Consider the following 19,122-nt stretch of genomic DNA (forward strand, 5'->3'; position numbering starts at 1 on the left):
CAGCTGAAAATTCTAAAAAAAAAATGGGAAAGGCTCATGTAAATATAATAGGATTTATATTTCATTCCTGAGGACAGAAACATTTCACTAGTAAAATTTGCAACAAAAAATGCTTATGGAAAGTTAGACAATGCTCTAGGACTCTAATAGTAAGCACAGGAATATATCAGAGACCCATAAAATCTTTAGATTTATTTTGATTCCTACCTGAAAAAGTGTGAAACCAATTATTGCCAAATCCAACAAAACAACAAAGGAAAATTACTATTCACCTTTTTCTCTCAGTCTGTCTTCCAAAGCTTCTAAGAGAAAAACAAGAAAAATACAGAAAATCCTATTTCCATTATTACAATGAAGCATTTTTGAGCTAGTAGAAAATTAGAATTAGACCTTGTCCTTACTGTCATCACAAAAGCATTTCATCATGTTTTTTGAAATGACAAATGGCAGAATTCTTATATACTATATGCTAACCAAAATCATGTTATTACCACTTCATGAATTATAATTTAATATCTACTCTCAAAGTTAAATAAGAAGATGCAACATTGCATTTCCCTGCTTGAGAGGAGAATTAGTTACACTTGTTACATAGAAGGCTGTATTTATCACTGGTTGTCATAGCTGTTATGACTGTGACTCTTATAATAGAGGGGGGCTTGCAGCCAAAAATACATGATTCGTCCAACAGATATTTACCATGTAACTTACATTATATGTGCTGAATATTTTGGTAGTCATTGCAAATTAAGGAATATGGTGTTGAAAAATCACAGGTAACACCTTTTTGTTGTTGCTAACAATCTAACAGGGAGACCTTATTTAACAAGGTATCATGTTACACATTACAATTCATTTTGTGAAGAAGAATGCCAATGACAGTGAATAACTGAGGAACTCAAGTTCGTTTATGAATCGAAGGTTGGGATGAACAGGGAATGCCTTTCTGAGGAAATGGAATTTAAGCTGATCAGTAAAATTGAGTCTTCCAGGAGAATATGGGCTTTGCAGATGGGGGAAACAACAGAATGCCCAAAAGTTCTAAAGGAAACCTGATGATGAAATGAGTTAAGCCATGTTCCTGGTAGTGTATCAGTTAGCTTTTGCTACATAAGGAACCATCTCAAAGCCAAGTATCTCAAACAACCTCTATTTAGGTTATGATTCTTGGCTGGACATCTGGGCTGTGCTCAGCTGGGAGGCTCTTCAGTCTAGAGTCAGCTTCCAGGTCTGTTGGGTGCTCATTGGCCAAGCACTATCTTAACAGGGTGCTTGACAGTGCTCCATGTGGAATATAATCCTCTAACAGGCTAGCATAGACTCTTCGTGGAAGCTTGTCAGGGTTGCATGTAGATGTGTTCAAGTCCTCTTATAATGAAAGCTAAGAATAAGGACAGTGTGTTACCCTCCACATCCAGAATGTCCAGATAAGCAAATCCAGAAAGACACAAATGAATGGGTAGTTTCCAGGGGCTGAGAGTGGCCACTAAATGGTACCATATTTTTGGGGGGGGGATCATGAAAATGTTCTGCCATTAGATATTGTCGATTATTGCACAGATCCATGAATATATTAAAAACCATTGGATTGCATACTTTGACATGGTGATGTGTATGGTATATTAATTATATCTCAATTAAGCAATGATATCTATCTATCTTATCTATCTATCTATCTATCTATCTATCTATCTATCTGTCTGTCTATCATCTATCTATAAACCGGATAAGACAGGCTAGGTATATAGAAAAATAGAACAGAACAAGGTAGACAGAAACAGAATCTAGCAGATATAAAACTTGGCATGTAAGTAAAGAGCTGTAATACCTATGTAGCTGAAAATGGAACTGTTATCTAAGGAAATAATTAAAATAATCTCTGTGCTCTAGCATCCAGATAAATAAATTCCAGGTGAGTTATGACCCAGATATGAAATAAAACCTTAAAACTGTTAGGAGAATATGTAAGCAAATAAAATGTCTTTATGTTTCTGGATTAAACAATCCTTTTTTTAAAAAAAGCAGAAATTGTAGAGAAAATAGTGATAAATTATAATATGCATTTTAAAGCATTACTTTAGATAATTAAAAATCAATAAAATGGTTAAAGACAACAGACTAGATATCACCAATTATCAACTGTGTAAACTTGGGCAAATTATTTAATAACTGTATACCTAATTTTCCTCAGCTATAAAATGATATTAGTTACACATCTCATAAGGTATTTATGAAAAATGCATATTCAGAGCTGGATGCAGTGGCTCACGCCTGTAATACAGCACTTTGGGAGGCTGATGTGGAAGTCTTGCTGGAGGCCAAGAGTTCAAGACTAGCCTGGACAACATAGTGAGACTCTATCTCTACAAGAAATATAAAAAAATTAACCAGGTGTGGTGGTGCACACCTGTATTCCCAGCTACTTGGGAGGCTGAGGTGGAAGAATCACTGGAGCCCTTGACTTGGAGGCTGCAGTAAGCTACAGTTGTGTGACTGCACTCCAGCCTGTGTGACAGAGCAAGACTTTGTCTCTAAAAAATAAACAAACAAAATGCATATTCAATGTACATAAAGCCCTTATAACCATATGCAGCACTGCTATGCACTGTTAAATGTTTGCTTTTACATGCTCGAAAAGAGGCCAGCATCCATGAATATAAAGATTTCCTACCAATCAGTAACAGACATTTAGCCAGTCAAAAATTGGCTTGCTATTCAAGATGGAAATTTAGAATGGGAATATAGAAATGCATCTGTACTAGTTTTAAGAAACATGGAAATTGAAATATAAACTATTAATATTTTATACTCATTAAAGTGGCAAATATATTGTCTGATAGTATCAAGTGTTGGCAACAGGGTAAGGACCAGGAAATTTTCTTACCTGCTACTGGGTGTATAGTATAATACAAATTGTTTCGAAAGAAAGATGCCAGTATCTACTGAAGATAAAATTAGTATTACCCTATGTATCAGTTAGCTACTGCTGCATAACAAAGGACTCTAAAAGTCAATGCCTTAAGACAATGAGCTCTTATTACTGCTTATGAGCCTCTGCATCTTGTTAGCTGGAAATTTATTTTGGTCTTGGCTGGGCTCATTCATGTGTATGAGTTGTTGATTTGGAGTGAGTTCTCTTAGGTAATTGGGGGTTTGCTGGAGGTAATTTTGCCTAGGTTGGGACCAATGGGTTCTTCTCTATGAGATCTCTTGTTCTCCAACCCGCTAGTCTGAATTTTTCACAGGGCAGTGGCAGTCTCAAGAGAGTAAGAATAGGTACAGGGGATTTGAGTCCCAGTCTTGGAAATAGCACATCATTATATTTTTTTCGTTTGAAAAAATGCAATCATAAAGCCATTCAAGATTCAAGGGGTGAAAATACAGACTCTATCTCTATGTATGAGGAATAGTAAATTCATGGGGAGGACTGTAGAAGTGGGAACCTTTTGCCTGTCAATTGACTACACCCTCTAATTCAACAATTGTCTATCTAGTAGTTATGTGCCCTGGAGCTGGGGTCTTCAAACTGGCAGATGTCTTTGCAAAATTTTTCAAAGTGTGATTCTGCTGATGATTTTAAAGAAACTGATTTTCAGGTACTCAGCCTCCAGATGTTCTCCTTTCTAAGCCTTCCTGGCCACCAAAAGCTTCTTCCCACATCACAAAAGGATGACCTTCAGTATGCATGACACGTTGTTACCAACCTTTTCTGCCAGGGCTTATAATACAAGAAATATCTGTTTGAATGCTGCTTTCTGGAAAAAATCCCTTTGCTGAAGGCTCCATAAAATGAGCCTCCTATCTTATACATATTTCCATTAAGAGTAAAGTTAGGTCCTGTTCAGGTGTTCTGATTTCAGAAAAAGAAAAAAGCCAGAGGTCAGCTATGACAGTTCTTTCAAATGCAGAAACTGAACTTTTCTGTTGCTAACCAATTCTTCAAGGTGCAGATACATTGGGGTGAAGCCCATTGGTAAATGATCCCATCTGAAAATCATCTGAAGGTCATCTTTCAAATTCATTGTGGTAGTGTTATTCAAGTGGAGGTTCAAGTATATTTCAAATGTATGCATGGAATATTTTCCCTAGCTAGAGTCTGTTGTCCAGGTGTATGGAGGAAAGAGGAGGTGTCCAGGTTGTGTACCTGTTCTTCTCATCTTTCTGGGGCTATTCTTGTCCCTTCTGTGCCCTCACCTTCCAACCCATGCTTCTGCTCAGAGCAACCTGTTTTCTTTGCTCCCATAAATGTATTCCTGGCCCCAGCTCTTCTGTGAATATTTAGAAGCCCTAACCCACTTCCTCACCAGCCACCCCTCTATCCCCAGACTCTCCTACCAGGAACAGCAGAGGATCCTAAATTCATGCATGGATTTTCCTGCCCCGTTGGAATTATCTGTGTGCATGTCTGTCTCTGATGTTCATCTCCTTCTTCAGTGTGGGTGTGTCATTACCTTTTTTAGCCAGGACTGCATGGCATTACCTCTGTTGGTCAGGACTGCATGTTAAAAGGGTCAATACATATTTGTAGAAGGAATGGACTTATGAGCGAATAAACCCATGTGTCTTGGGCAGTCTGTGAGGACGTGCCAGTCACTTCCTTGCTGCAGAGAGCTGGGAATATTGCATTGGATTAGAAGATTAAGCTCATATTCCTCTATGGCCAAGTGACAAAATAATCAATCTCATCCACATCTGTGATAGCCAAGAAAACATTTACTTCCCTAGGCCCCACTCCCCTCACACTGTATGCAACTTTCCCTGTATGGAAATAATGTACTTAGCTTAAAAAGGCTCTTTCTCTACTTAAGATAACAAGACTTAGTTGAAAATTAACCTTGCCCACTTAAAAGAAAAACAATATGCAGTAAAATATGAACTACTAAGACAGTTTAATATGGTATCTTATGAAGAACAATAATGCTGAAGGTTCTTTTGGTTCTATTATTTCCTTATTTTCTTGCTTAGATAACAAGATCACATTTGTATCTATTGACTTTCTATGATGATTTAGATATGTAAGTGGCAATAATATATATTAAAAAACAGATTTAAATTATTTTTCCGACTTGTAATGTTAACAGCAGTATATGTGACTGTGATGTTTTCCTTTGATGTTAATTTTCACTTTGACAGTAGCCTTCATTTTCCAGTTTTTGTTTTGTTTTGTTTCGTTTTGTGATAAGGTCTGGCTGTTTCACCCAGGCTGGAGTGTGGCAGGGCGATCTCAGTTTACTGCAAGCTCCGCCTCCCAGGCTCAAGTGATCCTGCCACCTCAGTCTCCCGAATAGCTGGGACTACAGGCATGCACCACCATGTCTGGCTAATTTTTTGTAATTTTTGTAGAGAGGAGGTTTCACCATGTTGGTCAGTCTGGTCTGGAACTCCTGACCTCCGCCCACCTCGATGTCCCAAAGTGTTGGGATTACAGGCATGAGCCACTGCGCCCTTACCATTTTCCAAATTCTTTACAAAGTATTTCTCTTACATTCATAACATAAAGTGCTATTTTAAATAGACTGACTTTAGAAAATAACATAGATAAAGCACTAAATGGGAGCATCAGAGGAACAGGTTAAAAAAAGCTGGATTATTCTTCAGGATTAGGGACATTGAGATATTTTATTTATAAAATGATATTTAAATTTTAATAATAGAATGGTTGTACTTTTGCTTGGAGTATTTAAATCTTCTCTTTAATATTTAAAGCCAGTTCTGCACAGAGGTTTTAAGGAGATGCTTATTGTTGTATGAAAAGGAATATTATTCTGGAATTTTGAGGAAGGGTAGACATAGAGAAGAGAAAGGAAACTCATAGCCTACCTAGGTTTTATTTGGGCTTGTGTGTGTGTGTGTGTGTGTGTGTGTGTGTGCACCAACCACAAGCTGGGTTTATTCTTGAATAAACTCTAGACAAATTGTTTTTATGAATCTTCTAATAACTGCATTTACATAGTCCATGGTTGTGTCTAAACTAGATACTCAAGAGAACTTGGTTTGTTTTAAAGACATTTAATTAGTTATATTTACATGGACAAATAGAGTAGCAGTTTATTTAAAAGGAATGAAAGGATAAACAAATTAAATATACATAGAACAGGAAAGACAGTATTTAATTATGTTTCTGGGTCAAGCTCTGATATATAAGATTCACTTACAATTGGGATTTGGCAAGTAATTTCTATCGAAATCTCAGCAGGAGTTTTTGTTGCAACTAACAAGCTGATTTGGAAATTTTCATGGAAAGTCATAGGATCTAGAGCTATCAAAAAGACCTAGGAAAAGGGGCAGAAAGTTGGAGGGCTTCCATTTCTCTGTTTTAAAAGGTACTGTAAAGCTATAGTAATCAAGATAGCAGGCAACTCACATGGGTATAAATTTAGACCAATGAAATATAATTAATTACAGTTGGTCCTTGAACAACACGAAGGTTAGAACCCCTGCACATTCGAAAATTCACTTAAAACTTTTTACCCCCAACCAGTACTTAACAACTGATAGTCTACTGTTGACTGGAAACCTTACCAATAACATAAACAGCTACTTATCACATCTTTTATATGTTATATATACAATACACTGTATTCTCACAGTAAACTAAGTTAGAGAAAAGAAAGCACCGTTAAGAAAATCATAAGGAAGAGAACATATATTTACCACTCATTAAATAGAAGTGGATCTTCTTAAAGGTCTTTATCCTCATCATCAGGGTGAATAGACTGAGGAGGAGGAGGGAGAGGAGAGGTTGTTCTTGCAGTCTCAGGGGTGGCAGAGGCGGAAAAAATCCACATATAAGTGGATCTGCACAGTTCAGACCTGTGTTATTCAAGCATCAATTATAAAGGCTTAGAAATAAATCCTTCAATTTGTAGTCAGTAGATTTTTAACAATGATGTCAAAACAATTAAAAGAGGCAAGGATAGTCTTTTCAATAAATGGTGCTGAGACAATTGGATATTCATATGTAAAAAGATGAATTTCAACTCTTATCTCTTATTGTACCCCAAAATTAACTCAAAATGAATGGCAGATGAAAATGTAAGAATGAAAACTCTTAAACTTTTAGGAAACTTAGGCAACTTTTACGAAACACAGGAGAAGGTCTTCAGGGCCATGGATTGGGAAAGATTTCATAAGTATGACCTCAAAAGTACAACCCTTAAAAGAAAAGAACTGATCAAGTGAAACTCATCAAAATTAAAAACTTTTGCACTTCAAAAGGCACCATTGAGAACATAAAGTGCTATTTGTTGAGAAAACCAAAAGACAAGCCATAAACTGGGAAAGGAGATTTACCAACCATATTCCTGATAAAAGACTTTTATCTAGAAAATACTTAAACAAACCACTTACTATTCAATAATAAGAAGGAAAGAAATTATTTTTAATGGGCAAAAAGTAATAGACATTTCTGCAAAGAGAGTGTACATGAGAATATATTTAACATCATTAGTTACTAGACATTAGCTAAATGCAAATGAAAACTACAATGAGGCCAGGTGCAGTGGCTCATGCCTGTAATCCCAGCACTTTAGGAGGCCAAGGTGAGTGGATTGCTTGAGGCCAGGAGTCCAAGACCAACCTGGCCAACAGGGCAAGACCCATGTCTACTAAAAATACAAAAATTAGTCAGGAATAGTGGTGCACACCTGTAGTCCCAGCTACTCGAGAAGCTGAGGCATGAGAATTGCTGAAACCCAGGAGGTGGAGGTTGTCGTGAGCCTGGATCGTGCCACTGCACTCCAGCCTGGGTAACAGAGCAAGACTTTGGAAAAAAAAAAAAAAAAAACCTACAACGAGACATCCATTAGTATGGTTATAACAAAAAAAAATATTAGCAAGTTTTGGCTAGGTAATAGAGAAATGGAGACCCTTTATACCACCATTGGTGAGAATGCCAAGTATTGCAGCTGATTTGGAAAATAGTCTGTCAGTTTATTAAAACATTAAGCATAAATTTGCCTTATGAAACAGCAATTTCACCCCTGGGTATCTATGCAATAGACATGAAAACATATATCCGTGCAAAAAATAGTACACAAATAAATGTTCATAGCAGTTTCATTAGTAATAATCAACAAGTAGAAATAAACCAAATGTCACTCAACAAATAAATGGATTTTTAAAATGTGGTATACCCATACAATGGAAAATAATTTAGCCATAAAAAGGAATGAAGTAGGCCGGGCGCGGTGGCTCAAGCCTGTAATCTCAGCACTTTGGGAGGCCGAGGCGGGCGGATCACGAGGTCAGGAGATCGAGACCATCCTGGCTAACACGGTGAAACCCCGTCTCTACTAAAAACTACAAAAAACTAGCCGGGCGAGGTGGCGGGCGCCTGTAGTCCCAGCTACTCGGGAGGCTGAGGCAGGAGAATGGCGTGAACCCGGGAGGCGGAGCTTGCAGTGAGCTGAGATCTGGCCACTGCACTCCAGCCTGGGCGACGGAGCGAGACTCCGTCTCAAAAAAAAAAAAAAAAAAAGGAATGAAGTATTGATTCATGCTACAGTATGGAAGGACATTGAAAACATCGTGCTAAGTAAAAGGAGCCAGACACAAAATACCATATATTATATGAGTTTATTTATATGAAAAGCCTAGAAAAGGCAAGTCTTATAAAGACAGAAAGTGGATCAGCAAGGCTATCACACCCACCCAGGTCTGGTTTTAAAGGGTATTAAGCCCCCATGAAATGGACATTATTTAACTTTTGTTTGATGTATAGAAACAGCATTATCAAGTCTTGGTTTCAAAATATGTTTAAGCTCTTCTGAGTTATGTAGAACGGAAGAGTGTTTTTCATTTGCAAGTGTTGGAGATGACAATATTTTCCCTCTGCCTTAATTCACTTATCCTAGAACCCTACAGGAAGGCAAAGGCTGTTTTAATTGATTGACGCAGTTATTGATAGTGGGATATGCACACATGGGCTGCATCTGTCTGTGAAAAGGAAGCAATGGAGCCAATTAATTAATTCAAGCAAAATTAAATGTTCACACCATTTAAATGTGGAAAGTGTAAAAACCAAAATGGTTCTCTGTGCAGAAAGACCATAAGCTAGTTTGTGCCATCCTTCAGGGCCGCTTCCTGCATTGTGCCTGTATTAAAATTCCTATGCAGTTCTTACTGAGGTGATCAAGGTAGATGACTTCGATTTTTATTTTCTTCAACAAATTCAAGTACCAATAACTTTCAAATGATATTTAATAACTATTTTAAACACAGAGGACATAATCTTCACATGATATTTAATAACTGTTTTAAACACAGAGGACATAACTTTCAAATGATATTTCATAACTATTTTAAACACATAGGACATGGTCTATAATGTTTTGTCCTGACTTAAATATTTATTGTATGTAGTAGATTTTAATAGAAGAAAACAAGAGTGAATAATGGGTAGTGCTTCTCTAAACACAGAGTAGAGGTAAATCTTAGTGATTTAAATTAGTAACAATTCTGACTTTTTGAGATTGCATGTTTATAGGTTTTTAATGCATGAAATTAATGTCAATTTTATAGTGTTTTGATTAAAGTCCTTCCATGTTTACTGTGTGTTTTTGCTTGCCTTATGAAAATTTCTAACCATAATGTATCAATAACAATTCAAAAATTCATTTAAATTATAACATGTTAAAATCAGAGGACCATTGAATACTCCATAAGCATTTCTTTAAAGAATGTGGGAAATATCTTTTCTAATAATTTAATTTCTCTTTTTTTTAAAACAACTCACGTTAGCATTTTTTTTTTTGCAGTAGCATCATTTTAACCCCCAACTGCATATTCACAGGATATCTAATATTTTTTGCAAGTAACATTTTGAATTTGTTCTTCTTGACATCTTTATGTTTATATGCATTTTGCATTTCCCTATCTCATTTTTTTGAAATCCAAATGTAACCGATTTCAACTTTTTGTGTTACATTCTTTTTTTTTCTTTTACTGGGTAGCATCTCTCTCTTTTCTGAATTTTTTGCAAACCTGTTGTTTTTGAATTCTCTTTTTTCCCTTTATTTTCCTTCTCAATATGACCCCAGGAGCCAACACAAAGAAAAACGCAGATGATATAACCAGTAATGACCGTGGTGAAGATGAAGGTATTTTTTGTTTTTTCAAAGCTCAACCCTGATGCATGATTTTATATCTATCTATCTCTCTTTTTTTCATTTCAATCTGTTTTGTCTCCCCTTATTTAACACTAGTACACTTTGGTGTGCTTCTTTAATTATTTTCTTCTTGTATAGAAACCACTGTCATTTTTAATCCCAGTTACCGTGTACAGGAAACAAATCACTCTGAGAAGCATAAACATTGTTTCTAAACATGAAAAGAGTAATGAACTACTGTTTACAGAAAAGCCCATCTTTTTTTTTTTTTTTTTGGCTTGGTCACAAGAAGAGAAAATGGAATTTTAAAACATGCATGTATAGTCTTTTTTCTTCCTTCCAAATGTTATTTTGTAAGTTAATATGCTACTTTGGAGCTTTGGTCTTCTTCATTATTTTTATAAACTGCAAAACTCTGAAGCATCTTAGAATAATTTTTTTTGGGGGGGGGGGCTGAAATATCAGTTTTTTTTTTCTTCACAAACATATTGATTCCAACACAGATTTCTGATAATCTTCTCACAGTGAAGTACACCAAAAAGTGTTTTAACGAGATGCTGTTGTTAACGAGTCCTGATGCTTTCAGGACTGCCTTTTACAGCATTTAAAGGAAAAAAAAAAAAAAAAAAAAGATTATCTCAGAACTGAGACAGGACAAAAAGCTAGCTATTCTTTTTACACTATGGCTTTTTTTGAAAACATTTTTCTCCTTAAAATGTTTTGTTGCTGTGAAGTTTCTTCTTAAGGCTACCAAATTGCTCAACACATTATCTACCAGAAGTGAAAGGATTTTTTTTAAAAGATGGTAGGTCTGAGGTACTCATACAGACAACTTGCACGCTGTTTTTCTGCCCTTCCTGTACCAGAAATGATTTTTTTTAAAAGAGGGGAAGCAACAAAAAAAGTACTGAAGCAAGCAAGCCCTTCTTCATTGGTAAGGCTCTGTAGGATTAGCTAAAAGCACATTTTTCCCGTCTGGGAAGCAAAATGCATGGAGCTCCATTAAGGCCCTGGCTGGACCTTTGGGTCTCTGTCTGAAAGGCAATTTAAAGCCCAAAAGTGAGTCCTGAATTATCTTTGCTGGTCAGGACCAACGGCCATAACAGGGTCTTTTGACCAATTCTTGTAGTTGCTCCCCGCCTTGCTTATCTTCATAAATCAACTGTTCTCCGAGAAATCTTGCCAACACCCTTTCCATGCCCAGTCTTCCCTTAACATTTTGAATAGTATTATTTTTACTGAGCTCATAGGGCTGTCACTGCCTCAAGTAGCTCTCTGAGAGATCTCAATTCTGATGGCCATGGAAGATCAAAATCTACACCTGCTTCAGGTAGCCCCTTCTTTGATAAGGGCTTCTGAATGCCTGACATTTTATCAGCATTGAGCAAATACATAAAAATGAAATAAACTTTTGTTGTCTCATAACTTATACTGCTATAATTTGCATCCTGTTTGGCTTTCTCTTTTTAATACATTTCCCTTTGATAATTAGGACCTGTTTTCACAATGTTCCCAGTGAATCTTTATTACCATTAAAATGCCATCTAATTTTCATGATTAATATGACAACTGGTTATTACTTCCACAAGGTCAAGAGAGTCTTGTTCTATGTTTTATGAAAGGTAAGAGATGTTAATCTCACTTGTTTTCCAAGGGAGCACTTTAAAGCAGCCCTTCAAAATCTCTACTTACCCTTTTTTCCACAATTTACTAGACAACCGCTGGTAATGGTAAAAGAAATGAGGCCAAAAACAGCAAATTAGGAATCAGAAAGAAGCAGTGGATCAGGAGAAAAGCCATTTCTTATTCATATAGCAGAAGACATTTCCCGAAGTATATGATGAATAAATGATTAATAGAAGATTTTTACTTTATATTTGAATGTAATATGAGAAATAAAAGCCACTTTTCTGCCGTGGATTAAATATCTGCAAAGAAATACTTGGGTAACTTGACACTGTTTTGTGTGCTTTACTGTGACCAGTAGGTATGTCATGTCTTCTATGTACACCCAGGAAAATTGTGATCGTAATTCATTCAAATTGGAGCCACCGTCCAAACGATGGTAATTCATATCCTCAGAATTCTTTTCCAATATCTCAAAAGTGTCCCTGCGAATTATGAGGAAAAAAAAAACTTTATTGAAGAAAAAATTGGAAATCAATATGCATACATCTTTTAGTAACAAAGATATTTAAATTGTTTGTACACACACACACACACACACACACACACACACACACACATATCTGTATCCAGAAATATTTATAGGTGAGGTCAGTCTTCTAAAGATTAAATGTAGCCCTAATTGCTGATTAATGTTATAAACAGTTTATTTAATCATAACTTTTCACAAAGCAGGCCCTACAGATGGTCCCCAGCTTCCTATCATCACAGATCATTGTTTTTACATCATTGTTAATTTAAATAATAAAGTAAATTATTAAGAGGAATTTTTGGTTGCAAGTCACAATGGGAGTTTATAGTCCCCGTGAAAATATAAAGCATTCAAATAATTTTGATTATTTTGCCATTTTTTATTACATCTCTTTTATTTTTGTCACTTAAGTATGTTAGTATGTTACTGTAATCACTGGAACAAAGACATTTGCTTGGACATCCTTCCTTTTTTTCCCTTATTTCTGTTCTGTTAATTTTTAACTATTGATTTTGCTTTCTTGTCATTATCTGTCCCTTATTGATAGTTTATAGCTTCACTACTACTCTTATGTTTTTATTGTTAAATTGAAAATGAATCTGTACACTCACCTGCGAATTAAGATGCAACTATATTAAAATTAATTATAATTTTGAAGTTGATTTTATACTTGATTAGAATATAAAATATATTTTGTCAAGGATTCCATGTGTTTATTCCATTTAAATCACATTTTAGGGTTTGAGCAAAATTTAGGAAATGTGTACTTTACCTAAAACCATGTCTTTTAGTGCTTTAGATATATATAGAAGCTTACATGAGCAGAGGATGCCAAATATCTGTATGCTTCTTAAAATACCATTTCCATCAATAGAAAACGCAATGGCACTGATCATTTTCCTTAGAAGCTCTTATCAACGGTCGCATCATCCATAAAAATAAATGTGCTTAATTCAAGTCAAAATAAGGAAATCAGTGAATCTCCTTTGTTCTTAATTGAGCATTGGTGAGTCAGTGTGATTCTTTATTGTGTTTCTTTACTTGGCTTTTTTTCCCAGATATTCATGATCAGAACAGTAAGAAGCCGGTTATGGTCTATATCCATGGGGGATCTTACATGGAGGGCACCGGCAACATGATTGACGGCAGCATTTTGGCCAGCTACGGAAATGTCATCGTGATCACTATTAACTACCGTCTGGGAATACTAGGTAAGTGATGTCATCGTGTGAATGACTGAGCAACCGGAAACATGAAAGGTCCACTTCTTATTTTGACAGGGCTCGTGGATTTGAATCCTGTTATTCCAGTTCCTGGTTAATTCCACTTTACGGTATTTACTTTATGTGATCAGATATGTTTATTCCTTTTACTACCTTCGTGCAACATGGTCATTTTATTGTTTTATTATTTTTTTTTAAGCTTGCAATTTCTGATCCAATAATTTTATTTTGTGGAACCTGAATCCCTCCTCAAAACAATGCAGACTTTAAGATCTTCAAGATGAAATGAAATTTTATTTAAAGTATGTTTCTCCCTTGGAGTTCAATGAATATATGTTTGTCTACATAGACCTGTACAATGAACACATATTTGGTGATATCATGGTTGGGAATGGCCATAGATCTTAGCTTTCTTTTCTGGTTGTGTCATTCTATGACTCAGTATATTGTGTGGAGGAAACTATCTTATCCAATTCTCTAACTGATTATGTTGAGCCTTTGGAAGATCTGTTGTTTTGGTTCCATTGCATTTGCATGCAAGGAAACTTAGCTGTTAGTTGGCTTTTGTTCCATTGATGATCTATGATTAAAGGCTGAATACATGGAAATTCAAGTTTAGTTCCTCCATGTTTTGATATTTCATTTCTTTTCTTTCTTTCTTTTTTTTTTTTTTTCTTCTTTGAGACGGAGTCTCACTCTGTCGCCCAGGCTGGAGTGCAGTGGTGCAATCTTGGCTCACTGCAACCTCTGCAACATCTGCTTCCTGAGTTCAAGTGATTCTTCTGCCTCAGCGTCCCAAGTAACTGGAACTACAGGCTCATGCCACCACGCCCAGCTAATTTTTGTAGTTTTAATAGACACGGGGTTTCACCATATTGGCCAGGCTGGTCTCAAATTCCTGACCTCGTGGTCTGCCCGCCTCAGTCTCCCAAAATGCTGGGATTACAGGCGTGAGCCACCGCGGCCGACCGTCATTCATCTTCTTTTAATTGTAGGTTGGAAAATTATACGTCTTCAGGGTAAGATTTCAGTACCTTCTGAGATGGCCTTTCCTAGTGTTGGTTAGTTTGCAAATAATATTCCTAGACCTATGTAAAAACATTTGTTTTCCAGGCAAAAATGCATTGAAGTGGTGTAGAAAATAAAATTTTTAACAAGTTAGCCATGACAGAGATGTGTATATTGGTTGCAGTGTGATTATGATACAATATGAAATACAAAATAAAATGGAGGCCAGGCGTGGTAGCTCTCGCCTATAATCCCAGCACTTTGGGAGGCCCACGCAGGCAGATCACTTGAGGTCAGGAGTTCGAAAACAGCCAGGCCAAAGTGGTGAAACCCAGTCTCTACTAAAAATACAAAGATTAACTGGGCCTGATGGCAGGTGCCTGTAATCCTAGCTACTCAGGGGGCTGAGGCAGGAGAATCTCTGGAACCCAGGGGGCTGAGGTTGCGATGAGCAGAGGTAGCACCACTGCACTCCAGCTTGGGCAATGGAGCGAGACTTTTCTCAAAAAAATAAAAAAATAAATAAAATAAATAAACAATAAAATAATTAGTTAAAATAAAAAACAAAATAAAATGGACTAAAGGAGGTCTCTCAAACAAGAAATATGACTAAAAGTGTTTTCTTCAAATAGTTAAATATTGCCAAGAATATTTTATTTTCAATCAGATGACTTCATTTCATTCTGAGTGTTTTTTTTTCCCCTATGTGAAAACATTAACCTGTAAGGAGCCCTAAGAGGTGGTGAACTGCTGAGAAACCCTAAGAGGTGGTGTAAGAAACCCTAGGAGAAATGCATTTATTACTTTGAAATGCAAGTCAGTCACAGGTGTTGCTAAAGTTGTGTCTTTTGAAACATTGATAAAGAACTCAAGGTTCCAGATTGGTTTCTACGTTGAAGAAAATAAACACCACCAAAAAACCTTTTAGTGTCAAAAAACTTATTGTATCGTTGGCTTTATTTCCTATAATTTTTGTGGTTTTCTGTGAGTCACATCTTGGCAGAATAATGTCTCTGAACCTTTGCATAGCGATAATTGCATGCTTCACTGAATATTTTTCAGAGGCGCTGGATAGTTGCTTTGACTACTAGTGTTGGAAACAGAAAATTGTGCTTCTTGATGTTTTACAAAAGGTCCATTCTGACAAAGAGGTGGAAGGAGGAAAGTACGTGTGAGGGTACTGCACAGGCCTTCTTCAAAGGGAGCGGTGTGTGCACTGCCTGTAGCAGGGCCACACGGAAGAAAGCTTGGGCATCCTTTTCTGAAGGAGGCAGTGGGCATCGAGAAAATTCTTGCTTTGCTGGAATCACAGACTATTCTGTTGCATGTGTGATGGAGTGATGTGTCTGATAAGATTGAGTTTCGAAAGAAATTGATCTCCTTTTCCCCCTAAAGCTCAGTTGTATCAAGCAACTCTACACTATGATTTTTCATCAGTTTTGTCCCTTCGTGAATCAACTGCACATCTTGCAAATTAGCCTGGAAATTATACACACTTTTTTTAGAGGAAAGAAAAACTAATTGAAAAATTGTAAGTCTACTTTTTGTTATGGAGAGTTTTTAAAAGTCATGAGATAACAGAGAGCTGTAAAATTGGTGGGGAAGAAATAAAAGAAGCGATTTAGCATCTCTGTGCGGGTCTATTTACATTCCTCCAATGAGCTAGTGTGGAACAGCCAAGCACACTACAGACCCCCTTTCATTTGATGGAATGAAATGTGCCAAGTTTGCTGATTTTACAGGACGATAGAGACTTTAAAATGTGACTGCGTTGGTTTTTATCATGGATCTTGCATTTACTACTGTCCTCTTGAAAACGGCTAGGTGGCATTTACTTTTTGCTTGTAGGAAGCTCCTATTATCGGTCTTGAAAAAATGTTTTTAAACTTTTGGCATTCAGATATTTAAAAAGATGAGCAAATAAAATACACAGCAGGCGCTGCAATGATCATTTCAGTGAGTGCATTTCATACAAGTAGATACAATTTTAGGCAAAAGGTTGAAATATTCTTTGAGTTCTTTTTCTTCCAATAAAAGTCATAAATGCATAAATGTTATCTTCCTACCTGAGGAATGGAAAAATATTGTTTTAAGATTTTTTTTTATGGAGTAACAAATGCTATTTTCTGTTACCCAAAAGAGAGGATGAAAAACATGAAACATGCCCATAATAGAAGCGGAACGCTGGCTTGGAAAGAATGTAGATTGCAGCTGGAGACAGACAGGAGCCAACATCTTTCCTCCACCTCCACCGTGAGAAAGTCAGCTGGCGATTCCTGAGACTCTTTCCTTAGGCGTAGTACTGGCAGTGGTCTCTCCCTTGCAAGGTTGTTGTACAGTATAAAAGTTCCATGGTTCAAAATACCTCATTAATATATAATCTGTACAATTACTTGTCAATAAAAAAAAAAACTTATTTATTTATTTATTTATTTATTTTTTTGAGATGGAGTCTCGCTTTTATTGCCCAGGCTGGAGTGCAGTGGCACGATCTCGGCTCACTGCAATCTCCGCCTCCCGGGTCCAAGCGATTCTCCTGCCTCAGCCTCCACAGTAGCTGGGATTACAGGCACCCGCCACCACGTCCCACTAATTTTCGTATTTTTGGTAGAGACAGGGTTTTGCCATTTGGTCAGGCTGGTCTCGAACTCCTGACCTGAGGAGATCCACCCGCCTCGGCCTCCCAAAGTACTGGGATTACAGGCGTGAGCCACTGCACCCGGCCAAAAAATAACCTTTAAAAAAAGTTTAATGGACTCATGTAGATGAAGTTTCATAGGCTCTCAGCAGCAACCATTATACCCAGTCACACTACAATTTCTAGTGTTATTAATATCATTATACATTGTATTAATACTACTGTTTATCCACAGTAAGACTTGTAGCTGAGCCAATCTGTAATGGCTAATATCTATCAAATATTGGCATCCAGACTGAACCATGTTAATTTAAAAAAATCATTACAAGACACTCCTAGATGTTAAATAAATCAGAAGATCATCATGTTTGCTATTTTTTTAATAATCAGAAGTGTGCTATACAGTCTTGCTAGCCATTGGCCATACAATTTATGATCCAATCCAGGACATGTTTGAGAGTTGCTCATGTGCTATCAATAAAATGGGATTGTTCCAGGCAAATTGAGACATGTCATCATAGCTATAAAGTAATTATTTATATCTACATGAAATGTCTTCTGATTGAATTGGTGTTCAGTTTGTTTTTAAAGAAGCTACACTTCTGTGAACAGATTTCTTATGTGTTCTGTTGTACACCCTTGTCACTAGAAAGGCGTATATGTTACCAGAAAGGGATCCTAATCCAGACCCTAAGAGAGGGTTCTTGGGTCTTGTGCAAGAAAGAATTGGAGGCAAATCTGTAAAGTGAAAGTAAGTTTATTAGGAAAGTAAAGGAATAAAGAATGATGCTCCATAAGCAGAGCAGCTCTGAGGGCTGCTGGTTGGCTATTTTTATGATTATTTCTTGATTATATGCTAAACAAGGGTTTGATTATTCATGAGATTTCCAGGAAAGGGGTGGCAACTCCTAAAAACCCTCCTTTTTAGACCATATAGGGTAACTTCCTGACATTGTCATGGCATTTGTAAACTGTCATGGTGCTTGTGGGAGGGTCTTTTAGCATGTTAATGCATTATAATTAGCGTATAATGAGTAGTGAGGACGACCAGATATCACTCTAGTTGCCATCTTGATTTTGGTGGGTTTTGGCTGGCTTTTTTACCGAATCCTTTTATCAACAAGGTCTTTGTGACCTGTATCTTGTGCTGACCTCCTATCTCATCCTGTGACTAAGAATGCCTAACCTCCTGGGAATGCAGCCCGGTAGGTCCCAGCCTTACGTTACCCAGCTCCTATTCAAGATGGAGGCGCTCTGGTTCAAACGTCTCTGACATATATATATTCAAGAATTTGGAAAAGCTGAAGTTCACCAGTACCTCTCAGCTTAGTCATTCCCAGGGTGTATGGTATTCCTATCTGCTCAGAAGCCAGCAAAATCCTTGCTCAGCTGTACATGCTGGGCATTTGCCTCGTCTCACCTACCCACTTGAGTACCTATGCGCTATCACCCATTCACCTCACAACATCCATACGTATCATTTACCCCTAAGAAGATTAGACATTAATCCAGGTAATAAACTTTCAGAACAATCACCTCCAGACAGAAACTGCAGAGGATAATCTGATAAATCTGAATTCCTGTAAGGTCATTACTCAATCAGTAAATACTCTTCTCTCCATCTTAGCCCCTTACTTTACGATAACTTGAGTTCTCCCAAATCTGGTTTTTTTTTTTTTCTCATTCATGGTAGTCCAACAACCTTCAATGTAAAAGAGAATGCATCTTGCTCATGCTTTTTGATGGAAACACCTGGAACTTATTCTTACCTTCCCCCTTCCAACTGTCTCCAAGTGCAAGTCTGCACCTGGACTGGATTTCATCTGCCTCCATTTAAATATGTATTTCCATTTAGCTCACATGATGCTATCACCTTTTTGGTCATCCTATTACTTCATGCTTCATGTATGCTGAAATTAATTGTTGCTTCGAAAGAGTTCCAACTATATAACATCAACTCATTGTGTGCCTCTGTGTGACTGGCAG

The 19,122-nt window shown here is 36.9% G+C and overlaps 1 protein-coding gene across 5 annotated transcripts in view; it reads left to right on the top strand.

Moving 5' to 3' along the window:
* NLGN4X (neuroligin 4 X-linked) overlaps nt 1-19,122 on the top strand; it is a 336,841-nt gene that overhangs the window by 191,820 nt on the left and 125,899 nt on the right. For 4 of the 5 annotated variants that reach the window (XM_073013891.1, XM_073013892.1, XM_073013893.1 and 1 more), the window contains exons 3-4: nt 10,041-10,100; nt 13,326-13,478. In XM_073013891.1, coding sequence (XP_072869992.1) covers nt 10,041-10,100; nt 13,326-13,478 — 213 coding nt within the window. The remainder of the gene's footprint in view (nt 1-10,040; nt 10,101-13,325; nt 13,479-19,122) is intronic. The other variant, XM_037986303.2, reaches the window with a different exon arrangement.

The sequence above is a fragment of the Chlorocebus sabaeus genome, chromosome X (genome assembly GCF_047675955.1).
Source record: "Chlorocebus sabaeus isolate Y175 chromosome X, mChlSab1.0.hap1, whole genome shotgun sequence".
In the NCBI taxonomy this organism is placed as follows: domain Eukaryota; kingdom Metazoa; phylum Chordata; class Mammalia; order Primates; family Cercopithecidae; genus Chlorocebus; species Chlorocebus sabaeus.